Below are 26,141 nucleotides of genomic sequence, written 5' to 3'. Positions count from 1 at the left end.
TGCTCTGTTGAAAGTGGAATTTAAAATCATCAAGGGTGAAAGTGAGTGTCAGCTAGTTATATACAAACAGTATGAAAATCAGTATGGAGATTCCTCAGAAAACTGAAGCTAGAAATTCCATTTGATCCAGCTATTTCACTTCTAAGTATCTTCGCCAGAGAGATAAAGACATTATATTACCCTGATAAAAGCATACCTATGTGTATAGTAGCACAATTCATGATAACTAAATCTTGGAAATAGCCTATATGCCCATCAACAAATGAATGAATAAAGAAAATGTGTTATTTGTGCACAGTGGAGTACTACACACAGTGGAGAAGGATTAACGAATCGATTAAAAAATTGTTACACATTGAAACTATAATGTTAAGTGAAATACATACACAAGCTTAAATATGCATCATTTTTCTCATGTGAGGAGAACAAAATAAAAAATAGATAATAGGAGAAAGGGAGATAGATCTTTTCAAATGGAAAGGGCACCAAGGGATGGAAGGAAGGGGGCAGGAAAAGAAGAAGAGGGGATGAAGAATGAATTGAAATGTGTTACATACGTGTACCAGTTCCTCGCAAGGAATGTAATCATCATGTTTTGCAAATATGTACTCATAAAAACGGAGGAAAACAAAGGCGGAAAGGTAAAGCAGGGGAAGAAATAATATTGGTGTGAGAGATAATGGTGGTCCAACCAGGGTGTTAGGGTATTGGTGAAGAATAATTACATTTTGCTTTGTGATAGGTTGGACGTGGAATCTGAGGAAAACAAGAGCAAAGCATGACTTTGGGTTGTCGTTTTTTAATCTCAAAAAAGTTGAAAGCAGATATTTCTGCCTGTATTCATGAACTAGGAAACAACTTAGAGTTGTTAAAGACAACAACTTAGAATTTATTTCACTTGCCAAATCCTTGAGGATAGAGTGCAGAATAAAATTTCAAGCCTAGATATGCCATAACTTTCATATGCATATTCTTTTCACTTTAGCACAAATGCAAAGCATCTAATACAATGCCATTAGTTTATGAGTTCTCAATTAATTCTTTTTATTAGAATTTTTGTTTGCATTCAGAGTCAGGTACATCAAGAAATTCAAATTTAGTAGATACACATAGTTTATGGTTCTTATATATTTAATCAATACATGATTAAGATAAATATATTTTTAAATGTATACTATTCACAATTTTAGTACCATGGACAGTTTTAAAAATTAGATTGTATCATTCATTGACATTTGTAAGCTTTTTACCTAGAGTTCTACTAAACTTAATAATTCTGGTATGTCTGGAGATTTTATGTTTATTGATAGCCCATGGAAAAGAAATATGTTGCTGTTATATAGGTAAACTTCATTATGCAAGATGTGTTTTTGTTCGTGTAAGTTGCCTTGTTCTTGTTTTTTTCTTTTTTGCTGCTGTGGACTGAACCCAAGGCCTTGTGCTTGGGAGACAAGCACTATACCACTGAGCTAAATTACCAACCCCAAGACATGTTTTTAAAATCATTTTAAATGATAAAATTCTTGAAACTGTCTTGTTTAAAATCAAAGCTATGGCTGTGGACCTAAGTGTAGAATATTAAGGTATTACCTGAGTTATTTCTCATTTCACCTAACAGGTGTAAAAGGCTTAATCTCCAGCCTTTAGCTTACCTTTGGCAGAGGAACCAGGAAGATTTGCTTCGAGAGATGATAGCGTCTAACATTCAAGCAGTCATCATCAAAGTAGCAGCTTTGGGTATGTAGCTAGACTTTGAAGCAGATGTCTTTTACCAAATACTTAATTTCGGTTCACTAGTAAGTACTTACGGTGAGAAATTAAGAATAATTTAGAACATAAAAATTTGGAGTCACAATTGAAAAAACAGAATGAGCATCGTGTATAAAGAGAGGAAACTTTAAAATGAACTTTTGAACTTTTGCCAAATGGATTAATAATGAGCTTCTTTATTTGAATATATAACTGACTTTACACTGATGTTTCTTTGATTTTATATTTATGGGATTGTTGTATTAGTCAGGTTTCCCATTGCTGTGTCAAATAACATGACACTTTTAATTTAAAGAAGTGAAGATACCAAGTCCTTTGGTTTCATTTCATAGTGGGCTGGTTCCTAGGCTGAAACATCATTGTTGTAGGGCCTGCTACACATTGCATTGTGGCCAGAAACATATCATAGAGGAAGAGCACCAGGAAAAAGGGATGAAGCACCAGATATAGTCCCCAGAATCGTACCCCCAGAGATAGCCAGAAAGGTGTGGTTTACAACTGTAGGTGTCTTTTCAGCTACACATTTTGACAGCCAAGCTTGTGTATTGCTAATTGAAATAAACTATGGAGGAAACAGGAAATCTTGGGGTTCTTGAGGGCTTTTATGTTTGTTTGTTTGTTTTTAAACTTCTTAAAATATGTATTTGGTACAACGTATCATATATTTCTCATGTTTTAACACATTTTTTCGTAATGCTGAGAAAAATGGCTTTTTTGGTGTTACTAACAAGGTGGAAAACTGTGTGACAGAATGTTATTTCATCAGTCAGTGTAGATAGCAGTCAGTCACATGATAAACTGATTCAAATGTGGATATTGTATATGAACATATTTAATTTGTTGTTTTGAATTTTTATTTTATAATCATATATATTTTTGAGAAACAATGGGGTTTGAGCCCAATGCATTTATTTCATGAACCTATTTCACAAAATTCCCTGGAACCTCAACATTCCCAAACCTAAATAATGTACGTCATTTTAGAATATTTACCTTGATGATCGATGAAATAATAAAGTTTCAAGTTATATAATGGTGCATTACCAGAAAGCATACATAATACCTCTTACGCTGCCAGATAATGGACCATATTAGGACCCAGGGAAAACTGCCGTATTGGAAAGACAGAGCTATAGAATTCAACATTATTGTCATCTCTTTAATAGTACAGTTAATACTGTCTGTCCTTTCACTTCTGTATGTGCCGCTGAGTAGAGTGTGAGCAGTGAAAAGTTAGCTATATTAATAAACCTTTGGCTGAAGTAAAAACTGAAATAATGTGTCTTTGGTATTTCTGTAACAAAATTATAGATCTGATTTATACTTTTTTATTTTTAAGATGAGTGTTAAAGATTTAATGAGTGACACAATCCTTCTAAAGACATAGAAACATAAGTTACACAGTTATAGGTTGGTTACCTATCAAGCTTTGTACCATACTCATTTAAAATTGTCTGAAAAAGACTTAAGGGGGAAAAAATGACCTTTCCATGGGAAAGGTGTCTTATAGGCATCAGTAAAATTTTCATATTAACAGCTTAATATTTATAGGACTTTCTGCTGCTTTTTAGATTTATTTAAAACTATTTTCTCATTGGATTTAAAAATTCCAACCCTTTAGAAATATTTTTTGATTATGTGAATATTACACGCATATTATTGTGTGAGAGATAAACATAAATGATAATTATCTTTTAAGATCACTTTTATATGAGTATGTAGTGTGTCAAAATATAATTTTTTATTACTACATGAATGCTGTCTTATTCTGTGTTATTGTTTAAAAATTGTAAAACAACTTTCCTTTTTTGTTTCAAAATATATCTTGGGAATCTTTTCCATATCACAGAATAATGACCTACCTCATGTTTTTAAAGGAACTTTTTATTGAAGTATCACATAAATTTAAGAAAATAGTAAAATTCTAAGTGTTGGATGCATTTTCACAAAATAAACATAATTGTATAATCAATACAGAAATCGAAATGTAATAAATACACTACTAATGTCATCGTATTCAGTACTTGGCATTCTCAAAGTTAACAGGTCCCTTAATACCTAAAATCATAGATTAGTTTTTCATGTTTTAAAATTAATTTTTAGGGCCAGGGATGTAGCTCAGTGGTACAAGCACCTGCCTGGCAAGCGCAAGGTCCTGAGTTCAATCCCAGTACCAAAAACATAAAATAAAATAGAATTAATTATTTACTTAATTAATTTAGTACTGCTAGAGATCAAACCTAGGGTATCAGGTACTACCAGAGCTCTACCAGAGCTATATCCCCAGTCCTATTTTTAAAATTTATATTAGAATAATTATGTAACATATTTTCTGCTGCATCTGACTGCTTTTGCTCAGTGTGTATTACTGAGTGAAGTAATATAGTGTGTTCATTCTCATATTTTAGTATTGCATTGCAAGAATATACTACAATTGTCCTTTCTGCTGCTGATAGTATACAGCTGGTTTCTAGTTTGACAGTTTTATATGTGGTGCAGTGATGAACATATGGGTCATCTTGAACATTTTAAGTTCCACATCTAGAAAATACTTTTTTTTTTCAAAATCCCTGGTTTCTTTTAGGATGAAATGACATACACATCATTTAGGTATGCGTATATATGTGTGTCTAACACCATATTAGTACATATTTTGAAATCAGATTGAGAGCTATAATAATTCTATGTTTTATTCCACAGTGGAAAATCTTAATGCTTTAGGACACGGGATATGCTATATTAAAAAATCTAATAATTACTGGAAACAAAAAGAACAAGTGGGGGGTCTGTTGTCCTTTCTTTCCTGTAAGTGATATGCATTCCTTTAAAGAAAGAACTCATATAATCTCCTTGTAAGCATATTAATTGAAGATCTCATGGCAAAAAGAAAAAAATCATAGTGATTAAAAGAGGAGAGGAGTCATTATCTTTGGACTGGTTTCAGCAGGATTCACCTGGTTGCTGACAGATACAGGGAGATGACAGTCGGGGAAAAAACATGAGTACTCTTTTCCTATCATTAGAAAAACCTTCCCTTAAAGGATACATTTGTTTATAAAATAACTAAATTAATCATTAGAAAAACTAAAGGGGGGCAGGGGATTTAGCTCAGCGGCACAGCACCTGCCTGGCAAGCGCAAGGTCGTGAGTTTGATTCCCGGTACCGGAAAAAAAACAAAAAGAAAAAAAGAAAAACTGTAAAGGGTTAACTAATTGGTTAAATGATTTTGTACTAACATTGAGTGTGGGTAGAAGTAGTGCCAGAACTATACTAGTAAGTTTTCTAAGACTAGGAGGTAGAAATGAGGTGATGGGAAGAGATGGAAGTACTCCATTCCCTTTTCAAAAACTGTACTTTTGTTTGCCCTGATCTGGTAGAACCAGGCCTGCCTGAGGTTAACATTGCATGTCTCAAACAAAGGAAAATGTTTTCAGTGCACAAAACACAATATCAGTACCAGTAAATCTGACAGTGAATACTATCCTGTCCTGTCCTGTCCTGTCCTGTCCCACCCACTTCAGTCCAATCCTCCCCTCCCCTCCCCTCCCGAGTCCTCCCCTTCTCTTCTCTTCTCTTCTCTTTTCTCTTCTTTTCTCTCCTCTCCTCTCCTCCCCTCCTCCCCTCCCCTCCCCTCCCTTCTTCTCCTCCTCTCCCCTCCCCTTTCTTCCCCTCCCCTTCCTTCCCCTCCCCTCCCCTCCCTTCTCTTCTCTGGTTTTTATTCATAGCAGACAGGCAGTTCGCTGACACTGTAACAAAGTGTAAAGGAGGCAGTCTCACTCAGTGGTGTGAAAACCCAATCATCATACTTAGGAACCACAAAAGGATTGACAGTGCATATTCCCTAAAGGCTTTTAGAGGCATGCATAACTTCATCCCATTTAGGCAATTTAAGGTCAATCAGTAAACACAAAGCAAGTGTCCTGTGAGTCTTTATCTATCAAATACTATAATTTCTGTCAAGGAAAAGTGTTACCAGGGCTGCTTTTATTGGTCCTATGGGTTTATAATACATCTACAGAGCCAGAAAGCCTAATTATAGAGAAAAGGGTATGTGTCAAAACAGGTAATAAATGAAAATGAAGGGAATTATAAGAGATGGAAAGGCAATTATAAGTGAATTACAGGGCTATGGAGAGATGGAACCACGTGATTTCCATACCAGAGCCTTCAAGCCACGGAATACTCCTCTTAGACATCTCTGGCGGATCTGATGGTGACTTTAACTGATGTTAACAACAACAGCACCCAATCTAGATCTGTTTTCTGCAGAAAAGTGAAATTGCTGATGTACATGTTCCACCTAGGACTCCATCTGGATGATTTGGAGCAACAAAGTGTCAGTTGAGGGTATTGAGGGTAGTTTACTGTAGGTAGTTCGGCAACTACCATTGCCATTCAGTTACTGATTTATAGGCTGTACTTACCATTCTGATTATTTTTGACGACTTAACTTTTTTTGTTGTTTTTGTTTTTGTTTTTCTCCGGTACCGGGAACTGAACTCACGACCTTGCGCTTGCCAGGCAGGCGCTTTGCTGCTGAGCGAAATCCCCAGCCCCTGACGACTTAACTATTATTGATGAGTTATATATGTAGAAGAGTCTGAATAGTATAGATTTTGTACTCTGAACATAAATCAAAACAATAGGTTGCTAAGACATCTACCTAGGTATAATGGAAAGCAGGTTAGTACTTCTTGCCATATTATAATCTATTTCAAATATGTGAATGTGAATAGAATTCATTTAAGGAGATTAGAAGACCACCCTGGAAGGAAATGGATTTGAAGATGTTTAATTAGTAGGAAATACAACTGCTCTCTGGACTGGTACAAAGCATGTTTATGGAAAATCTGTGATGTACGCAAGCAGAGCTGTATTTAGTGACCATCTTTGTGATACAATTTAAATGTACAGACCATTTTCCTAAACATAAATTTCACCAGTATTTCACGGGAATAATCCATGTTGTGGCTTATCAGTATTATCCATACTGTTTTCATGTTCTATGTGGATTTTTGATGCCATCTTGGAATGGGGGTGTGCTACATCAGAACAAAGCAATGTTTCTTAAAGCTGATCATGTTGAAAAGACTTTAATCTAAATGGGACGCTAGAGGGAGCTCTTTTCTAGGAGACAGCATTTGAAGATGGCCCTAGAGCAGGGATGGCAAACCTGTCATAGATGAGTGTCCAGACTGCAACCCAAAAACCCACTTATTCTAAAGTGTCAGCATTGCAGTTAAACCTGAATGCTGAGGTTGTAGTTTAGAAAAAAACAACTCATACATTAATATCTTTTGTCTTAAAAGAAAAACAAATAGCACCTATGCTGTAGGTTTGCAACTACTGCCCTAGAGGAACAACAAAGCTGTAAATGAGTGAAATAATGAGAGTATTTAATGAGACATCAATCATATCAGTCAGTAGTGCCAAGAAAGGGCTTTTATTCTTACCTAGGGAGGACTCTTAAATATTGTAATCACTAAGGAGGTTATTTTCAAAAATCAGTGGCTGGGAGTACCAGAAGCCAAGCTAAGATTGCCCACTAGTTGGAGCACTACAGTTACCCTAAATTATGGCAGAACGTCACTGGACATATGGCCTTTATTTGTTTGCCAATGTCTCAGGTATCATAGATTAAAGGGGATTTTTTTCTTTTTCATGAAACATTGATAATTGGACACATAAAGGAACAGCATTGTGTAGCCCTGATGGGATCATATGGAATAATGATTTCTATAAGCCTGTGAAAACTTGTACTGTAATATCTGTACAAATATCACAAAGTACATGTATTTTGTATTTCTCTTGATTTAAAACTAGGATTAGATATGATAACTGTTGTGTTTAGCATTTTGAAGAACTACCAAACTAATTCCCAAACTGGTTATACCATTTTTAGATTTCCACCAGCAATGAAGGAGGACTCTGATTTCTTTCACAACCTTATCAACATGTGGTATTTTCTTTCTTACTGTAATTGTCTTAGTAGATACATATAGTGTTGTATCTCATCATGGCTTTATTTTGCATTACTTTAATTACTGAGGATATTAATCATCTCATATACTTATTGGTCATTCATATATCTATTTTGGAGTAATTCTAGTTTGAACCCTTTGTCCATTTTTAATTCAGTTAGTTGTCTTTTCATTACTTTATTGAGTTATAGATATTCTTTTATATATATTTTGAATATAAATCCTGTATCAGATACATGACTTGCAAATATTTTCTTCCAGGGTATTGGTTTTCTTTTCACTTCGTGCTGGTGTCCTTTGAAGTACAAAAGTTTTTTATTTTGATGTGGTCTAGTTTACTCATTTATTATGTAGTAACTTTTTTTATGTTATATCTAAGAAGTCATTGCCTAACTCAATGTTAATGAAGATTTACCTCCATGTTTTTTTCTAAGAGATTTATACCTTTAGCTCTTACATTTGTATCTGAGATTTCCTGCCCCCTCCACTTTTATCTGACCCTCTCTTTGTTTCTGTTCCTATCTCACTTAATTTTTATTTCCTTCTTTGAATTTCCTTACCAAGTGGAACCTCTCCCTGTTTCATCTGTGTTAAATAAAGTAGTAAGAATTGGCATAGACTCATAGGTCATAGGTAAAGATTTCAGTAAGTCTTACTGTGACACTCGCCACTGCGATGTTTTGTAGAAACTTATTGGATTCAGTCACCTCTTGCTAAAAACACCCAAGTAAAAATAGAATGATTTTCAACAGCAAGCATTTTGTTATGCTGTATATTCTGCGAGTATAGAATTGAAAAGGACAATAGCTTTGTTTTTCCCTCCATTACAGTTGAGGTACCAAATGTACTTCTTCACTTACACATTTGGTGCCTGGCATCAGCTGTGATTTATCAATGAAGTGTGTACATGTGGTCCATTGCTGGGGATTGCTATGACAGCATAATGTTCTTCAGGGAGTCTTACTTGCTACATGAAGTTCAGAACACCAAAAAATTGTACTCCAAAAGCAAAGTAGAAACTACAGTCATACCTTGGAACTTGACTGCTTTGAAACTCATCCAGTTTGGTATTTGATGCATTTTGACTAGAACATTTTGTCACAGTACTCAGCACATAAGCTAGGACTTGTCAGTGTTGATTGTCTTGTGATTTGCATCTTAATCTGAAAAAATTAGCATCTTTTCAGCCAGAAGAATTTGTTTGGTACTGGTCATTTTTGGTGCTTATCATGACTCCAAGAACCAACTAACTACAAGTACCCGGGCATACCTGTGCATGGACGTTTTTACTTAACCTTGAAGACACATTATAAAATTTCTGCTAAATTCTGTTGGTCAAAGCAGCTATAAACCCACTCAGTTTCAAAAAGAAGGGGTCATAACCCCACTTCTTATTAGGAGTAGTTTCGCAAAATTTGTGACCATGTGTATTTTAAATTGCTATTAAAGTAATTATCTTGTGTGATTTTTTTGAGAAATAAGTAGTATTTATAGAATTCTTTTTCTACATCTATTAAAATTCCTTTCTGACGTAAGACACTTGGTTATGAGGAATTACATTTTTACATATTGCTTGGTAAATGGTGCTTATACTCAGGTTAGAATTTTTTTGTGTATATGTTCAGAAGAATTGATCTGCAATTTTCTTTCCCACTGATGTGTGGATTAGGCTTCACAAAATAAGCTTTGAAATTGTTCCTGTTTTTCTGTTGTCTGAAATATATAATTAATAATAATTAATATTTATAATTAATGCTAAATGCTTTAAAATGTTTATTGGCTAAGCCATGTGGAAATGGAGAGTTTTTTTAGAAAAGGTGTTTCTTTAAATTAGAGATACAAGCGCAGTGTTTGAGTAAGACTTAGATTTTCTTATCTTCATTTGAGAAGTTTTGTGTTTCTCTGAATTTGTCCCCTTAAATTTTGAAAATTACAGGTAGAAAGTACTCACTCATGTCTTCTTACTGTCTTTTTTCTATTTTTAGGTTTAATAATGATTTAATCTTCATTATAATTGGTGAATTGTTCTTTCTTACATTTTATCAGATGTAGATATTTATTGGTATTATTCATTTTTTTTTGTTTTGTTTTTTTATTTATCTGTTGATTTTCTATTTTATATCTCTGGTGCTATTTTTATTTCCCTGCCCTTTCATTGGGTTTAATTTGCTGTTCTTTGCTAATTTCTTAATGCATAAATATATAATGTTCATTTCTGTTTTCTAACATATGTGTTTAAGCCATATATTTCCTCTAATTATAATTGTAGTTTTATTTTTATTAGCATTTATTTCAAAATCCTTTCTGACTTACTTTAGAATTTCTTCTCCAGCTCTTAATGTTATTTAGAAATGTTAATTTCCAAACATGAGGGTTTTCTATTTATCTTTATGAAATTGATTTATATTACAATCCCATTTTGATCAAATAGCATACTTAACAATGTATTCCAGTTATATTATATGCACATGGGAATTTTGAGTGCATACTGAAATTGACCAATTCAGGCAAAATATTTCATGTGTACTACGAAATTGTTCTGTTAATTTGAGATACAGTACAATATACTTAGGAATCATGTGAGCATGGTTACCTGTGTTGTTCAGCCCCTACATACACACACACACACACACACACACACACACACACACACACACACACACACACACGCATCGACCAGGAGCTTCATTCCCCCTTTTAAAATTTTCTATTTTGAGAGAAGATCTTGCTGTGTTGCTAAGTTGCCCAGGCTAGCCTCAAACTTATGCATCCCCTGCCTTAGCCTCCTAGAGTGCTGAGATTAGTGGGTATGCACCACTTCAGATGGCCATATTTACATATCTTGCTTGTCATATTAGGTATTGAGAGATTTCCATTAATGTCTTGTATAATGATTAAACATTTTTCATTTATCATATTTTATCAGTATTTGCTTTTTCCTTTATGTATTTGAAAGCAGTACTATTAATTACAGATAAATTTATGTTATTATGTACTTGTCCTGGTTTAATTGCCTTATTCTTGTAAAGTGGCCTTTGTAATGCTTTTGCCTTAAGTGTAATTTGTCTGGTAACTGAACTAGCTTTCCATTGATTAGTGCTGGCATGGTTTAGTTATTTTACACTTTAAACTTTTTTGTCCCATGTTATTTTATAAGCCATAGGCTTTTCTTCCTGTGTTGTTCAGCTATTTTATTTAGGTTGATATGCTTAGATTAAAATTCACCTTTACTAGGAAAAGTATTTGATGTTTCTTTTTCTCTTGCTTCTTTTATATTAATCAATTTGTATTATTATGTTTTCCAGCTATCCAATTAAACATTACTATTGCTTTTTAGCTCTTCTAAAAAACATTTGCTATTAAAGTGTAACATCAGAAAGTTTTGGAGCAGTTTAAAATGTTACACATATTATTTGTTAGGGTTTGGAATTGAAACATTTCCCTATAATCTCATGTATTGAGGGCTAGGTTCCCAATACAGAAGTATTTGGAGGTGGGGCCTTTAGAATGTGACTTTAAAATTTTTTTATTAATACATGTTTGCATTACTTAATGAGTTGACACATATACATAACACATTGTATGAGGGTTCTAACTTCATTGATGGGTTAATCCATTGTTGAGTTCATAATTTAATGGACAGTAGCAAGATGATGGAAATTTAGGAGGGGAGGCCTCTTTGGAGGAAGTGGATACTTGGGAGGGTCCCCTTGAGGCTATATTTTCTTGTCCTCTCTTCCCTTCTTTCTTTTATTGCTTTCCAAGAAGTAACCCACTCTGCTTTGCCACTCTCTGTAGTGGCGCTCTACCTCACCACAATCGCAGGAACAGGAGAGACAAGTAACCCGTGAAAAGTAACCTCTCGAGCCATGAGCCAAAGTCTTTCCTCTTAAGTTTTCTCGGGGATTTTGTCACAGTGACAGAAATCTAACACACTATTACTGTTAGATAAGTATGGGTAATTATGAGCAATTTTTGCTGTAGTAGAGGGGAACAGTGAAATCATTGGTTAAGCTTTTCATTTGCTGTTTCGCTTTCCTAATGAGCAAAAGAATCTTGAGTGTTACATAACTGTCCCATGTGTTAATCTAACATGAACATGTTTCTTTTAATCACCTTTAAAAGTCACTGTTCTTAGTTCATTGAAGGGAGAGTTTCATGCTTTTATCTGTTTTCTTCTTTTTAAAAGTCTTTTTTGTCTATGATTTGTATTGTGAATAACATTTTGACCATTCTTTTCAGATTATGATACAATGTATTAACTATTTTATTCTCTAGTTATTTTGCTGTGAAATTTTAATTTTTTCATAGAATGCTTTTTATGTTTTATTAATATCTATTTGGATTACATTAAGTTTTTTAAACATTACTCTGAGTTTCCCATGCAACAAATGGAATATAAGCAAAAAAGTAAAGCCTGTAATTTCCAGTAGGAAGTGGAACTAGGAGGGGTTGTTTTTTTGTTTTTCTTTGTTTGTTTGTTTTGATAGGTTTGTAAAAATCACTGTCTAAGCTTTGGGTAAATCTTGGGGCTTTTTGGCTCTCTTTACTGCATTTGTTTATCTCACATTTTTATTTGGCTTGTTAAAGATATTTCAGATCTAAAAATTGTTTTAAGAAACTTGAAGCTAACCCTAAATTTTTTAAATAAAAATATTTCAACCTTAAAATGTTTAACTTAAAAGATACGGGAAATACATTCATAGTTGACATTCATGATGGCTTAAATTTTTCTAGTGGGAAATGTTTCTTTCAAACACTTAAAAACATAATGATAATTGCACAAAGCTCAGTTTTATAGGGTCTCTAAAAAAGTAAATGCTACAAATAGTTTTAAATTGTAGTACAAATCAATGATTTTCTTTCATTGTCTTTTGGCTCTAGGATAAGGAAAGCCTCTTACCAGAATATATTTCTCACCTGCCTTCAGCAGGAGTGATTACACATAAGCAGATTTAATGGAGCCTGTATGCTCTGGGGCCGTTCAGCTGTGCTTCAATAATTCATTGTTTTTTAAGTACAAATGTTGTTTAACATATCAAGTGCCAAAAAAAGTTAAACTACAGATTGTGTACTTATAGGTAAATAACCATGGGTACTTTATAAACCAAGCAGCAATGTCTGCAGTAACAAAAATAGACTCCAATCAAGAAAAATGAATGCGGTGTTCATATACAATTATTAGATCTGTGTATTGCATTCTTAGCATTATAACTTCAGAAAGTTCTTTCACTGGAAAACTTCAAGGTTCACTTAAACATATATTTTCTAATTCACTCTTTACAAATTAACAAGGTTATCTTGTTCCAAGACTAAGGTCCACGTGAACAATTAAATCTTTTCCTTATCCTCTTGCAAATTACGTTTAGCTCATCCCTTCTCAGTCTCCAGCTCCTATTAAATCACTGGCTTGAATGTGGAATTTTAACTCATTAAAATTACACACCAATATAACAATTAAAAGAAAACAGCATTGCCACAGCATATTCATAGTGGGGAGAGGTTTTTTGTTACAGAAATCCCTTTCAAATTAAATTTTGTTCATATATAAAACATTATTTAATTAAAAATTTTTACAGGCTTGTGGAAAGACATCAGATTTTATGTGAATATAAAAATGTGTATGTAAGGAATGTAAAATAATACAATGACTTCAGTAAATTAGTTAAAATTGTAACCCTAATATAAAGCTGATAATAGGTCAGTTTTAATATGTAGTCAGTTTAATATTGTAGGCCCTATTGACATATGATATCATTGTCTTTATCCAGCCTTTTTTACTCTTGAAACAATTATTTGAGCACTTGAATAGCATGCTGATTAAATTTGCAAATGACACAGGATTTTGGAATCACTATTTCTTTAAATAATAGAATACTGAACTGGCTGAAATTAAGGACTATTTCTGACCAAGTAAAATTTAATAAGTACATATAAAATATTTTGATTGTCAATTTCTAAAACCAATTTCATAATACAGGATGAAATTGCTAAACATTAGCACTTGAGAAAAATTTCTTAGAAGTTTTATACATTATGCTAAATATGTGCCAGTGGTGCTTGGTGGCTGCCAAAGCAGCTAGGTGATCTGAGGGCTCCCATGAACAAGCTAACATGTACTTTGTTATAGTTTTTTTCATTTAAAAGGGTCAGAGCTATAGAAATTTAAGAAAACAGTAAAACAGTTGGATCACAAATCTGTGTGGAATGTTGTCATAGGGAAGAAAACTTGAAAGCAAAAATGACAGTATGTTAGCAACAGGTATCTCTGGAAAGTGTTAATATGAAAAGTAAAATTTCTTTTTTTGTTTTTCTGTATTTCCTCCAAAGAACAGAAATTACTTTTTAATTTGGTAAGTTTTGTTTTTGTTTTACTTGGGGTGTTTTGAGACAGGATATCACTGTGTTCCAGGTTGGCCTCCAGTTTGCTAGCTAGCTCAGGTTGTTTTGAATTACTAGTGATCCTCCTGCCTCAGCCTCCCAGAGCATTAGGATTACAAGCATGTGCCACGTCACCCTGCAGAAATTGCTTTTTTAAAGGGGATAAGAGTTGCATTAAAATGAGACACAGAAACAACTGATATTCAGTGAGTGGAAAATGGCCAGAATAATAGAAGAACAAGTGGTGGTTCCATTTGAGAACTATTTGAAGTAGCTATATATTTAACAGTAAGTGAAGGCAGCAGGTTACTAAGCCAGTGAGAACAGGAATTTTTGTATCAATCTGCAGTACTTCAGTGCAAGCTAGTAATTTCTGTGTCTTCAGAGAATGATTCTAGAAGCAAGAAGTTATATAGTAGAACAGGTCTTGGTTTTGTATTGGAACTTTGTAACATTGGCTGTAGTGTAATGGCATAGGAGAGTGCCTTAGGGTCCCTTCAGGTTTCTACTGCATGGTTCTTACGCTTTCTGTATATAATACTGTTCCTTCATTGTGAAACAGAAAAGGTAATCCAAAGTTGTAGAATTGAGACAGTCATAGAAGGGTTTTGTTTGTTTGTTTGTTTGTTTGTTTGTTTGTTTAAAGGAAACTGTCCTTCTCTGCTGGCCTCTAGCTTTACTCTTTTTTATTTTAAAGAGAAAAGAACAAAAACAAAGACAAAACCAAAACAACACAAAAACTATAGAAATGATACAGAATTTCAAAAAAAGATGAAAGGGAATCAGCAATGATTGTTGTATTACTGTTTTCTTTAAAGTGGTTGCTCAGATTACTAGATATAGGTATAAGTGATTGATCCAACAAACATTACCTATAATGGGAAATTATATATGTACACACACACGATAGCTAAGATAATTGTACTACTAATTTCTATTGGTTTATTGATAGCCTTACTCTTTAAGGATGTAAACTTGCTTCTCTTGTATAATTTCACAGCATAATATATATACAGAGTCTGCCAAAAAGATGTAAAAACACTTTAACAGTTGGCTGTACTAATAAATGTCTGGAAGCTAATTGCCACTACTTTGAGTACTTTTTCTAATTGTATAGGCCAGTGGTAACTTGTATTACCTTCATGATGCCTCAATAAATTTAGTATTAAAATATTTATATAAATTTTTCTTTTTCTGATGTATACATCTTAGTGGAATATATATATATATATATATACACACACACACATATATGTAGAAATGCTTTTTTTTCGAAAAGTGTAATGTACTGGCTATGAAGACTGTTCAACATAAGAGTTTGGGAAGTAATTTGATCAAAGGCAAATATATATTATTCAATAGCTGTAATGTCCATAAGTAACCACAGTGAAGGAGACAGTTCTCATTTGAATTCATAAAAAATAGTCTCATTACATTATTTCTTGTTAGTATTTATTAAAATATAATGCTTACATAGAGCATACTGTTAAGAAACAAACTCAGTTGCACTTTTCAGATTCCATTTCATGGGTAAAAATATTGTTACATACTTTTTTGCCATTGCCTGTTGGTCTGTTGCTTTCTTTCTTGATTTGAGAGTTCACCTGCCTTCCCTGCTATTATGCCTCCTCTCTACAGTAAATTTTTTCTTACACTTTATTTTTTAACTTAAATGTTTTATTTCTTTCTGGAAGAAATAATCCAGTGTTAGTAAAGAAAAGAGAAATTGTCCCTGAAACTTTGTTTTCATTACTTAGCAAGTTTTACAATTAATGACAGAAGTTTCTCTTCTGGCTTCTCTTCCCAAAGACTATGCTTATTTATTTTCCCCAACAGCCTCATGTGACCTTGTTAAAAGCTTCATGTAATTCCCAAATAAATTACATTTACTGGTTTACTTCTATCTAGTATTTTATTGACATTTCCAGATAAGTTTAATAGGATGAAGAGAAACAGTGTTCTCTTTATAGACTCAGTGGGCAATTTGACCTCGGCAAGTTAACCTTATCCTTATGTTGAAGGAAGTAATTCTTAATTATGCTGTATCAGTTTCTCTATCAATAAAAGATGCTGTAGGTTGTGATTATATAAGTCTTAACTGTACTTTTTTCTTTTTTAGAGAAAGGCTCTATATTAGTAAAATCGCAATATTTAAAAACAGTAGCTGATTTTTCTAATGCATTGCATATCTTTATCTGTAGCTCAGCCATTTCACACTTTATTTCCTTCAGAAACTCTCAGTTGAATACCATCTGGCCATGGTGATTTATTACTATAGAATTTCTCAAGTTGCTCTATATTATTTCCTCCTAGGAGATTGCTCAGTGCCATTGCCCCACTGAGTTTTCCAAGAAAATACCCTTGGAATAGTCGTTTCCCCGCTGTCCTGTACAGCAAAGGTCAATGCAAAATAAAACTGAATTAAACTTTCCTGCTCCTTCTTATTTGCATACTTGCTGTCCTCATGGTCTAATGAGAAGTTCAGAAGCGAGTCCAACTACTGATGTTTCCTGTTTAGTTCTCATGTTTCTTTTTGTCCTTTACTTTTCAGATTATTCCTTTTCTGACAGTACATTTTTGGTACTTAATTTTTTACAACAGCATATTATAAGATATTCTATACACTTTCTATGTATTCATAAATGCTTCTGTGGGATTGTTTCCATTTTTTTCCCACTACCTGCAGATTTCTCTTTTGACCTTTCAGATAATGTCACAGTGAATATATCTCTCATAGCTAGTGTTATTATCTGTCTTGCAAGCAACCTGTATGGTTCTTAAAATTTTCTTCTTTGCAGGGTTACTAACTAGATTTTTCTTCAGATTTTTAATGTTCACTTTTTAAAGTCTCATCCTTTGGTTGATATTATGAGGTTCCATATGAATTAGAACATGAGCTTTAATTGTGCAGCCTTTCCAATTTCTATGTTCTACTCCTACGCATACTCACCTGTGGAAATTCCTATACATTAAATTAATCTGATTCTTCTTTTATAACTGCCCAAATAAGCCAAGATAAAGCTCTTTAATTATTGCTTCTACACATTGTACTCTTCTGTCACTCATTTGGATAATAATGGACATAATTAAAATCATTCATTGTAATAGCCTTCCTAGAAAAGAATGCTTGAACAGGAAAGGTCAAATCAATTCGTGTTATTCTTTCATATTCTGTAGTTAACATAACAATTTTTTGCACCTGAACTTTGTTCAAATAATTACTTTGTTTAAAAAGATTACTTGATATGCTTTCAGGTCTAGTTAATTGTGATTTAAATATGTTCTACATTCAGAGAAATTTAGAACAAGAATTTTTAAACTTACAATTCAAATATTAAAACATCATGATTTGAGATTTAAAATTTCTAAAATCTGTTGTAAATTATTGTGCATTTTTGAGAAACAAAATCAAGGATTAAACCCCAAATTTTGAGGTTTAATCAGAAACCTTTCTGAGGTTTGAGACTGTAATAGTGTTTTCTTTAGTTGTACACACAGATACACTTATAGTCACAGTCAGCAACAACATTTGCTCAATTTGTAACAGGAAAGGAAATGGAAATGCTGTAAAGGGAGTGCAGATTTTGTTCATTTTATTGCTAGCACACTGTTTTCTTCACTAGGTAGAGCAGGCTGTTTTAAATACAAATTAGATCTGTTAAACTTAGGTATTCATATAGTTATATTCCTTTAATTTTTGAAAAGATTAATATTCTGTCAATCCCCAGTACTTTGTACCTACATACATAGTTCCTTGTATATCATATATATGGAGATTTATCTATGTGTATGTACATGTATATAGGTATATTAATGTATACATATATAATCTTGAAGAAACAGACTAGATTACAATTGTTCATCTCGACAAAAAGCTCTAATTCTTCCTTAAATTGAGAATATATAAAATGTAATATTCACAAATAAATAGGAAGGTCCCTAGTATAGTATATATTATTATGAAAGATCTCTATAGTATCATAAATGGCTCTGTCAGACAGATTATACTACAATTACTTTCATGGTAAAATAACATTTAATTGAAAATTCCTTCTAAAAAGCAAGTAACAAATCTTTGTCTAAGTAGAAGTCAGATGATTTAAAGATTATGCTATGCAAGCATGTTTGTTTAGTGCTTTAATATAAATATTCAGTGTTTGGTATAAAGTTACAATGAGATGTGTTAACTAAAAGCTCAGTATGTATGTATTAAAATGATTTGGAAAAGGCTTGTTTTATAACAGGACTTATCCTGTATTGAAATCTCTTATGGAGAAGTACTGTTGTATTGGTTACCGTCTCAAATGCATGTAGGTAGTGTAAGTATTACAAATGTGCGTGACGTGGAGTTTGTTTATGTGAGATCTAGTGAGGTACAGCATTCCACAGTACAAGTCTGAAGCTGACTGCAATAAGTGATCTCCAGAGTTTTCTCTGCTTTCTTTTTCCAGCAAGTTATTCCTATACTGTAGAAGTCACAAGACAGCCTTTTGTTTTAATTTGATTCTGTGTTTACTCAGTGGTAGAGTAACAATATTTCATTCAGGTTCTAGATGTATAAATACTATTTTTCCACTTTTTAGTCCTGATATTTTATTTTTCCTTTATCCCCTAATCCTTTTAGTAGTGTTTATAATGGGGAGGAAAATAATTAAATTCCAGTGCTCATATAATCGTCTCGATCAGGGTATGATTGAAGAATTTTAAAATAGAAATTTATCAGGTCACAGTACAAGGCAAAGATGGCCACTCTCATTGCTTTTACTCAGGATCATATTGAAAATAGTAGTCACAGCAGTTAGAGAAGAAAAAGAAATAAATAGCATCCAAATCATAAAGGAAGAAGTGAATTTGTCTCTGTGTACAAATGACATGACCAAATACATAGAAAAACCTAAAGACCAAACAGAAGTTAGGGTTGCAGAATACAGAAGCAGTATGCAAAAATCAATTGTATTTTTATACACAGTGAGCTACTAAAATAGAGCAATCGAGAAAATAATCTTACTCATAACAGCAACATGACAAATAAAATACTTAGGTATCGTCTTAACCAAAAAAGGTAAAAAGCTTTTCCCTGAAAATTATAAAACACTAATGAAGGAAATTAAAGAAAACACAAAAATTAGAAAGACATGCTATATTTATAAATTGAAAGCATTACTATTATTTAAATGTCTATATTATCCAAATAATTTATAGAAAATGCAGTCTTTATTGAATCCCCTTTGACATTTCTTTGCAGAAATAGACAAAAAATTCTAAAATGTATATGGCTATACAAAATATCACCAATAGCCAAAACAATCTTGAGCAAGCACAAAACTGGAAGCAGTAGGCTTGTTTACAAATACGTTATAAAGCTACAGTGATAAAGACAGTGTGATGCTGGATTACACATGGACATACAAATCAGTGGAACAGAATAGAAAGCCCAGAAGGAAATCAGAACATTCGTGATGAACTGTCCCATAAAGATCAAGAATTTATAGTGGAGAATGGGTAATGTTTTCAATAAATGATTCTAGAAAACTGTTATCAACATGTGGAAGGGTTAGGCCCTTATCTGTCACCATATGTTAAAAACAACTCAAAATGAATTAAAAATGAAAATATGAGACATGGAAAGGCATAAGTATGTGAAGAAAACAGAGAAAAACCTTCTTGTTGGTGTGGATGATTTTTGGTTATGACATCAAAGGCACAAGCAGAAAAAGCAAAATTAGACACATGCGATTGCATCAAACTAAAAAAGTTTTGCTCTGCAAAGGAAAGAAAAACAGTGAAAAGACAACCTGTGTAGTCCAAAACAATATTCCCAAAGTATATATCTAAAAAAGGGTAGCATCTAAAATTTGTAAAGACCTCATTTAACCCAATAGCAAAAATATAAGTAGCCTGATTTTACAATGAGCAAAGAACCAGGATAAACATTTTTAAATGATGAATACAGTGTGTGAAAAGGTGGTCAACTTCACCAGTCATCAGGGAAATGTGAATGGAAACTGCAGTGAGATGCGACCTCACAACTGGTAGAATGGCTGTTATTCAACAAACGAAAGACAAGTGTTGGTGAAAAAATCAACCTTTATATACTGTTAGTGGGAATGTAAACTGGTACAGTCAGTATGGAAAACAGTATGAGGATCTTTAATAATTTAAAAGTAGACTTTCTCAGTGAGCCAGCATTCTCATTTCTCAGAACATCCAAAGAACATGAAGTCAGTACCTTGAAGAGATACCTGCCTTCCCATGTTCACTTCAGCACTATTTGGGGTAGCCACATTGTGGAAATAGCCCAAATGCCCATCTCGGGAATGAATGAATAGAGAAAATGTGATATATCTGCACAGTGCAAAACTCAGCCTTAAAAAACAAGGAAATCCTGCCATTTGCAACAATATGGATGAAACCTTATGCTAAACAAAGTAAGTCAGAGAAAGAAACTATATAATCTCATTTATATGTAGAATCTACAAATGTCAAAGTCGGGCACAGGATGTAGCTCAATGTCACAGCACCTGCCTGGCAAGCACAAGTCATGAGTTTGATTCCCAATACCCCCCCAAAAGCTTAAAAATGACAAACTTGTGGAAATAGAGAACAGGATGATGATTACTAGTGGATAAAGAAAAGGTCAATTCAAGGTAAACAGTGGCAATTATGGAAGATAAGTAATTGCTGCAAATCTAATGTACAATAATGGGACTATAGTTAAAAATATTGTATACTGAAAATTTGTAAAGATGATAGATCTTTCAACATTTCATTTATTTTCAATTCCTGTGTTTTAGTTGTTAAATTTTTAATTGACAAAGTAATTGTACCATTTTATTGGTTATAAAGGAAAGATCTTAAGTGTTCCCACCATACTTTCAAAAAATGATAACTTTGGTGGTAGATACATTAATTCTCTTGAGTGTGATGACCATTTTACAATGTATAACTATATCAAATCATTAAGTTATGTACCTTAAATATATAATTTTTAATTGTCAATTGTTTAGTAGAGTTGGCAGGGGGAAGAAGATGACTGGATCAGATTTGTATTTTGATCAACTTATATATTCTCAATATAATGTTAAAATTTGTACTCCTTAAAATTCTTTCCTGTATTTTTTCTACTTGCATATTTTTCTTGAGTCAAGTGTCATGGTTTCTGTTTCTATTTTAGTATTTCCAACCTAGACCTCTGCCGGGTATCTGAACAAGGTTAGCTCATTAGGTATCTCTTTAGTGATTGACAGGAATCTCAGCACATGACTAAAATAAAGTTCATCATTTATTTTCCTTCCCAAACTTTCATCTGTTCTATTTCTCTATATCTGTAGTAATGGCAGATAATGACATTATCTTTAATTTACCAAAACTCAAAAACCTGAGATTTACACTTGACTCTTCTCTTTCCTGTATTCTTTACACCCAGTTCATTAGCAAGTACTGAATCTGTTTTCTTGCTTCAATGTTGCTGTCTTTCCCATTACATCCTCTCTCATCTTGACTATGGAAATAACTCCGTTGTTTTCTGACCTTCAGTCTTATTTCCTGCCAAAGCAAGTGTGGTCTTCCGAGAAGTCAGACCACATCATGCATTCCTCTGCTTAGAATTTCTCAGTCTTCTTGGTGACTTACTTTCTTTTTTTGTATTATTTTTAAAGAGGTGGGGAAAAAGCAATAGAAACAATACAGAATTTCAAAACAAGATGATAGGAAATTCACAATGGTTGTTATATTACATATTGTTATCTTCAGATTAGTTGCTCAGATGACCAGATATAGGTATGCAAGATTGACTAAACAATTAAGCATTAACTGTTCCTTTCAATAAACCAATAGAAATTAGTACAGTTATCTTAGCTCTTGTGTGTGTGTGTGTGTGTGTGTGTGTGTGTGTATTTTCCTTTCCTTTTCCCCATCCCAGTTGTTCTTTCTTTTAAAAAGAAAAAGATAAACATAACAATGAAACAGAGTTTGAAAACAGTTTATTAGACCCTACTTTCAAGTGTAAACTCCAAAAATGAAACACAAGACATGCAGGATTTGATTTTGACTTTCGATTTTTTTTTTTTGCCTCAGAAATCTCTTCAAAAGCTCTTTACTCATTGAGCTACTTTCAGTTGCCAGTAGTCCTCATAGGTAGTACCAATAATTAATGCTACTTTCAATTTTGAGTAGTCCTCATAGGGAGTACCAATAATTAACACATTGCATATTGTTGTCTTCAGAGTAGTTACTCAGAGTAGAAGATGCAGGCATGAGGTATTGTCTTAGCTATCTTGTTTATATATATATAAACACCCCCATCACAATTTCTCTTTTCTTTGCACAATTTCTTCCCAATTCACAATATCTGTTGTACATTTTGGGTCCTATTTACTTCTCACACTAGTGAAAAGTTAAACTTCTCACTAGTTAAACTTCTCATACTAGTGAGACTATTATTATGTTGACACATGTGGATCTAATTTATTTCACTGATGCTTTTGGTCTCAAGTTGCATCCATTTACCTATAAAAGTCTTAAGTTTATCCTTTATGGCTGAATAGTGCTCCATTTTATATATATGTGTATATATATTCCATATTTATATATATATAAAATGAGCACTATATATATTTATATATATATACACACACACACACACACACATATAGATATGCACACAATCTTTTTTTATCTGTTCCTCAGATGGGCATTTGAGTTGTTTCCAAGATTTAGCTATGACAAATTGCGCTGCTTTAAACATGGGTGCACATATTCTGCTGTGGTATGATGTCTTTAATTCTTCTGGGAAGATACCCAGAAGGGGAATAGCTGGGTCGAATGGGACCTCTAATCCTAGTTCTTTGAGAAATCTCCACTCTGATTTCCACCATGGCTGCACCAGTCTACACTACCACAAAGAGTGGAAAAGTGTTCCTTTTTCCCCACATTCCTGCCAGCATTTGCTATTTGTTGATTTCTTGATGGTGGCCATCCTTTTGGGGGTGAGATGGAATCTCAGTGTTGTTTTAATTTGCATCTCTTGAATTACCTATGGTGATGAACATTTTTTCATGTCGGTTTGCCATTTGTATTTCTTCATCTGAGAAGTTTGCATTCATCTCAGATGGCCATTTTTGAATTGGTCTTTCAGTTTAGGTGTCCTGATTTTTTCAATTCTTTGTTTGTTCTAGATATGTCCTTTGTATGGGACACAACTGGCTATATAAGGTTTTCCCATTCTGTGGGCTGTCTGAAAGATATTCCTTAAAGGAATATGTCGTATCTCGCCCTTAAAGGAAATCTTTCTTCTATGTGTATCTTTCAGTCTTTATTTGTTCTTTTACAGGTTAAAAAATGAATATATTTATATATATTTTTAAGACAGAGTGACCTTGAACTCAACATATAGGCCAGACTGGCCTCGAATATATAGAGATCCTCCTGTCTCAGCCTCCCAAGTGCTGGGATACAGGCATTTACCACCTTGCCCGGCTCAGATACTTTCAAATATGCAAACTCAGTTTTCTTTTTCAGAGATATATAATCAATCTCTTTCATGTTTATTTTTTACTACAAATTATGTCACTTTATTTCCAAAATGCTCAATTTTAAAATAATGATGTGTTTATCTTGAGTCTGGGAATAGAAAAAAATTATATTTTTAAAAAATTAAAGTTTTAAAAATGTACTGTTCTTGTGGACAATGAGCATAGTAGATATTTTCAAGTGTGTGTGTGTGTATGTATGTATGTGTGTGTGTGTGTTAGTTTTGAACTTAAATGGGATACTCAATTCCTGTCTGGAGTGGATTAATCAAGAATTATAGACAGATGAGAAATTGCTTCCTATAGTGATTATACCTTTTCTAATATCACCAACTGATTTTACAGTAAAAGTTGAGGCTACACAAGTAGAGATGAAGGCACAATTCACTTTACTTGACTCTACTAAAAATAGCATTATCAAACATTTGTACTGTTTCTCTCATCATATCTTAGGCTGTCATGAAGAAATAGACCTCCACTTGCTTTCATGACAGTAGACAATAAATTGACTGATATAATTCATTGAGAAGTTGAAAAATGCATTGAAAATAATGGGGCATAACATTGTAGGGTTAACATTTATTCATAGATGATGCAATTAAATAAAACAGGCATTAACTTCAAGGTCAGTCAGTAAAGTAATAAAATTGAATATTTTAATTGAATTGTAATTGCTTCCCATTGATACATGCAAGTAAAGTAAAATAGATGTCATCTCTGCAAATTATGGCTCTTTCTCCTAATTAATTTCCTAATTCTGCATGGCATTATCCAGTGCCTAGGTCTTGTTGTGGGTTTATTCATCCACCCAGCTTCCATCAAGAAATGTCTGTATGACATGATTAAATGCTTAGATGTCAGAATGTGCAATAAGTCTTTTCCTGTACTTTTTAAAAAATCTTTTAGTAACTTAAAATAACTTATTCATGAACTTGAATTAAAATATTCTCCAAATAATATTGTGGATGTTATACAGTTGTCATCATTGTAATTGACATTTACATTGACATTTGGAAGTGTAATAATCTCAATGATCATTAAAAGTTTCTATAGAAGAGATAGATACATCCAGACACACATTCGACAGTTGACTGGTTGAGGAACTAAATTGCATTAACTTGTTAAGGTTTTGGTGAAGCACTATTAGTGTTCATTCATAACCCAGGTTTTACTAAATACCTGAATGGACTGAATCTAAAGAAGAAATATCTTTTTTAAGAATTAGTATAAAATGAAGCTTTTAGATAAAGTTGTATTGCATTCAGACAATCCATGAGCTATTGTGGCTTTTTCATGGACTTTTTATACTTTTACAAAGGGTTGTAAATGTATTGCAATTTTATATAAAATAAAAAGGAATGATGACAACAGAAAGATTTCAAGAAAGAGTTTTCAAATAGTAGTTGCATTGGCTCTAGATACTAGGGTTTATTTGGACTGGCCCCATTTAGCAATTAAATACTGAATTCTTCAAAATTAAAAACAGAGGGATTTAAAGATTACTGAGGTATTGTTATATATGCATATACTTTAAAAATGACTATAAGCTGGGCGTGGTGGTGCATGCCTGTAATCCCAGCACTTGGGAGACTGAAGCAGGAGGATCACTGCAAGTTCAAGGCAAAACTGGGCTATATAGTGAGTTCAAGGCCAACTTGAACTGCATAGCAAGACCCTGTTCAAAAAAAAGGGAGAGGGACTCTATATTAGAATCATTTGAGCACAAATATTGGTATATTAGCACAATTCTTTAGTTGTGCTTACCAGAATAAATAGAAACATTGGTAAAGCAAACAAACTGAGAAGTAATTTATGTTTTCTAAACTCTATACAAATTTTAACTCAAACAGTGACCTGATCTGACTATTTAATTTTTTTATCTGAACTGTATGAAGTACATTTTATTCATGCTGAGACCCTGACCTTCAATTCTTAACTATGAAGGATCTTGTATGTCACAACTCTCTGTAAATATCATCTGTTTAGAAAATTCCAAAACCAAAATACACATAATAAAAGACTGAAATAGTATAGCTTACTACTTATAGATAAATTAACAATTTTCACGTTATAGGGGTCTGGCTTTCCAGATTCCTGTTTTAATAATTGTTCTGTTCCTTTCAGAGAAATGAAAGTAAATATTACAAAGACTACACACAGTGGTAAAATGTTTCTAAATAAGGAAACTTATACATAAATTTAAGCATTTAATGTTTTTTTATAAAGATTACAAAGATTTTCATTTGCATGTTATTTACATTTATGGACTGATCAGTGCTCTAAGCATTAAGAATACCTTGAAATAATTTCCATTTTATTCTGTCCTGCTGGGAGATTAATAATATTTCTACCACATCCCCACATCAACCCATGTGTTGTAGTCTTGGCTGATTTAGAAAAGATCTCAGAGATCATGGTGGCTATAGGCCATTGCTTTCTAAAGGACAGTAGCTTCAATTGCTAGAGTTCTCTAGATCT

The 26,141-nt window shown here is 33.1% G+C and overlaps 1 protein-coding gene across 3 annotated transcripts in view; it reads left to right on the top strand.

Annotated features, from left to right (window-relative positions):
• Dph6 (diphthamine biosynthesis 6) overlaps positions 1-26,141 on the top strand; it is a 158,607-nt gene that overhangs the window by 101,970 nt on the left and 30,496 nt on the right. For all 3 annotated transcript variants that reach the window (XM_013512634.1, XM_005381183.2, XM_013512635.1), the window contains exon 5: positions 1,619-1,737. In XM_013512634.1, the coding sequence (XP_013368088.1) occupies positions 1,619-1,737 (119 nt within the window). The remainder of the gene's footprint in view (positions 1-1,618; positions 1,738-26,141) is intronic.

This window comes from Chinchilla lanigera, unplaced genomic scaffold (assembly GCF_000276665.1).
Source record: "Chinchilla lanigera isolate Chin_1 unplaced genomic scaffold, ChiLan1.0 scaffold00015, whole genome shotgun sequence".
NCBI lineage: Eukaryota > Metazoa > Chordata > Mammalia > Rodentia > Chinchillidae > Chinchilla > Chinchilla lanigera.
The sequence above is the reverse complement of the archived record's forward strand: the minus strand, read 5'-3'. Positions and strand labels throughout refer to the sequence as shown.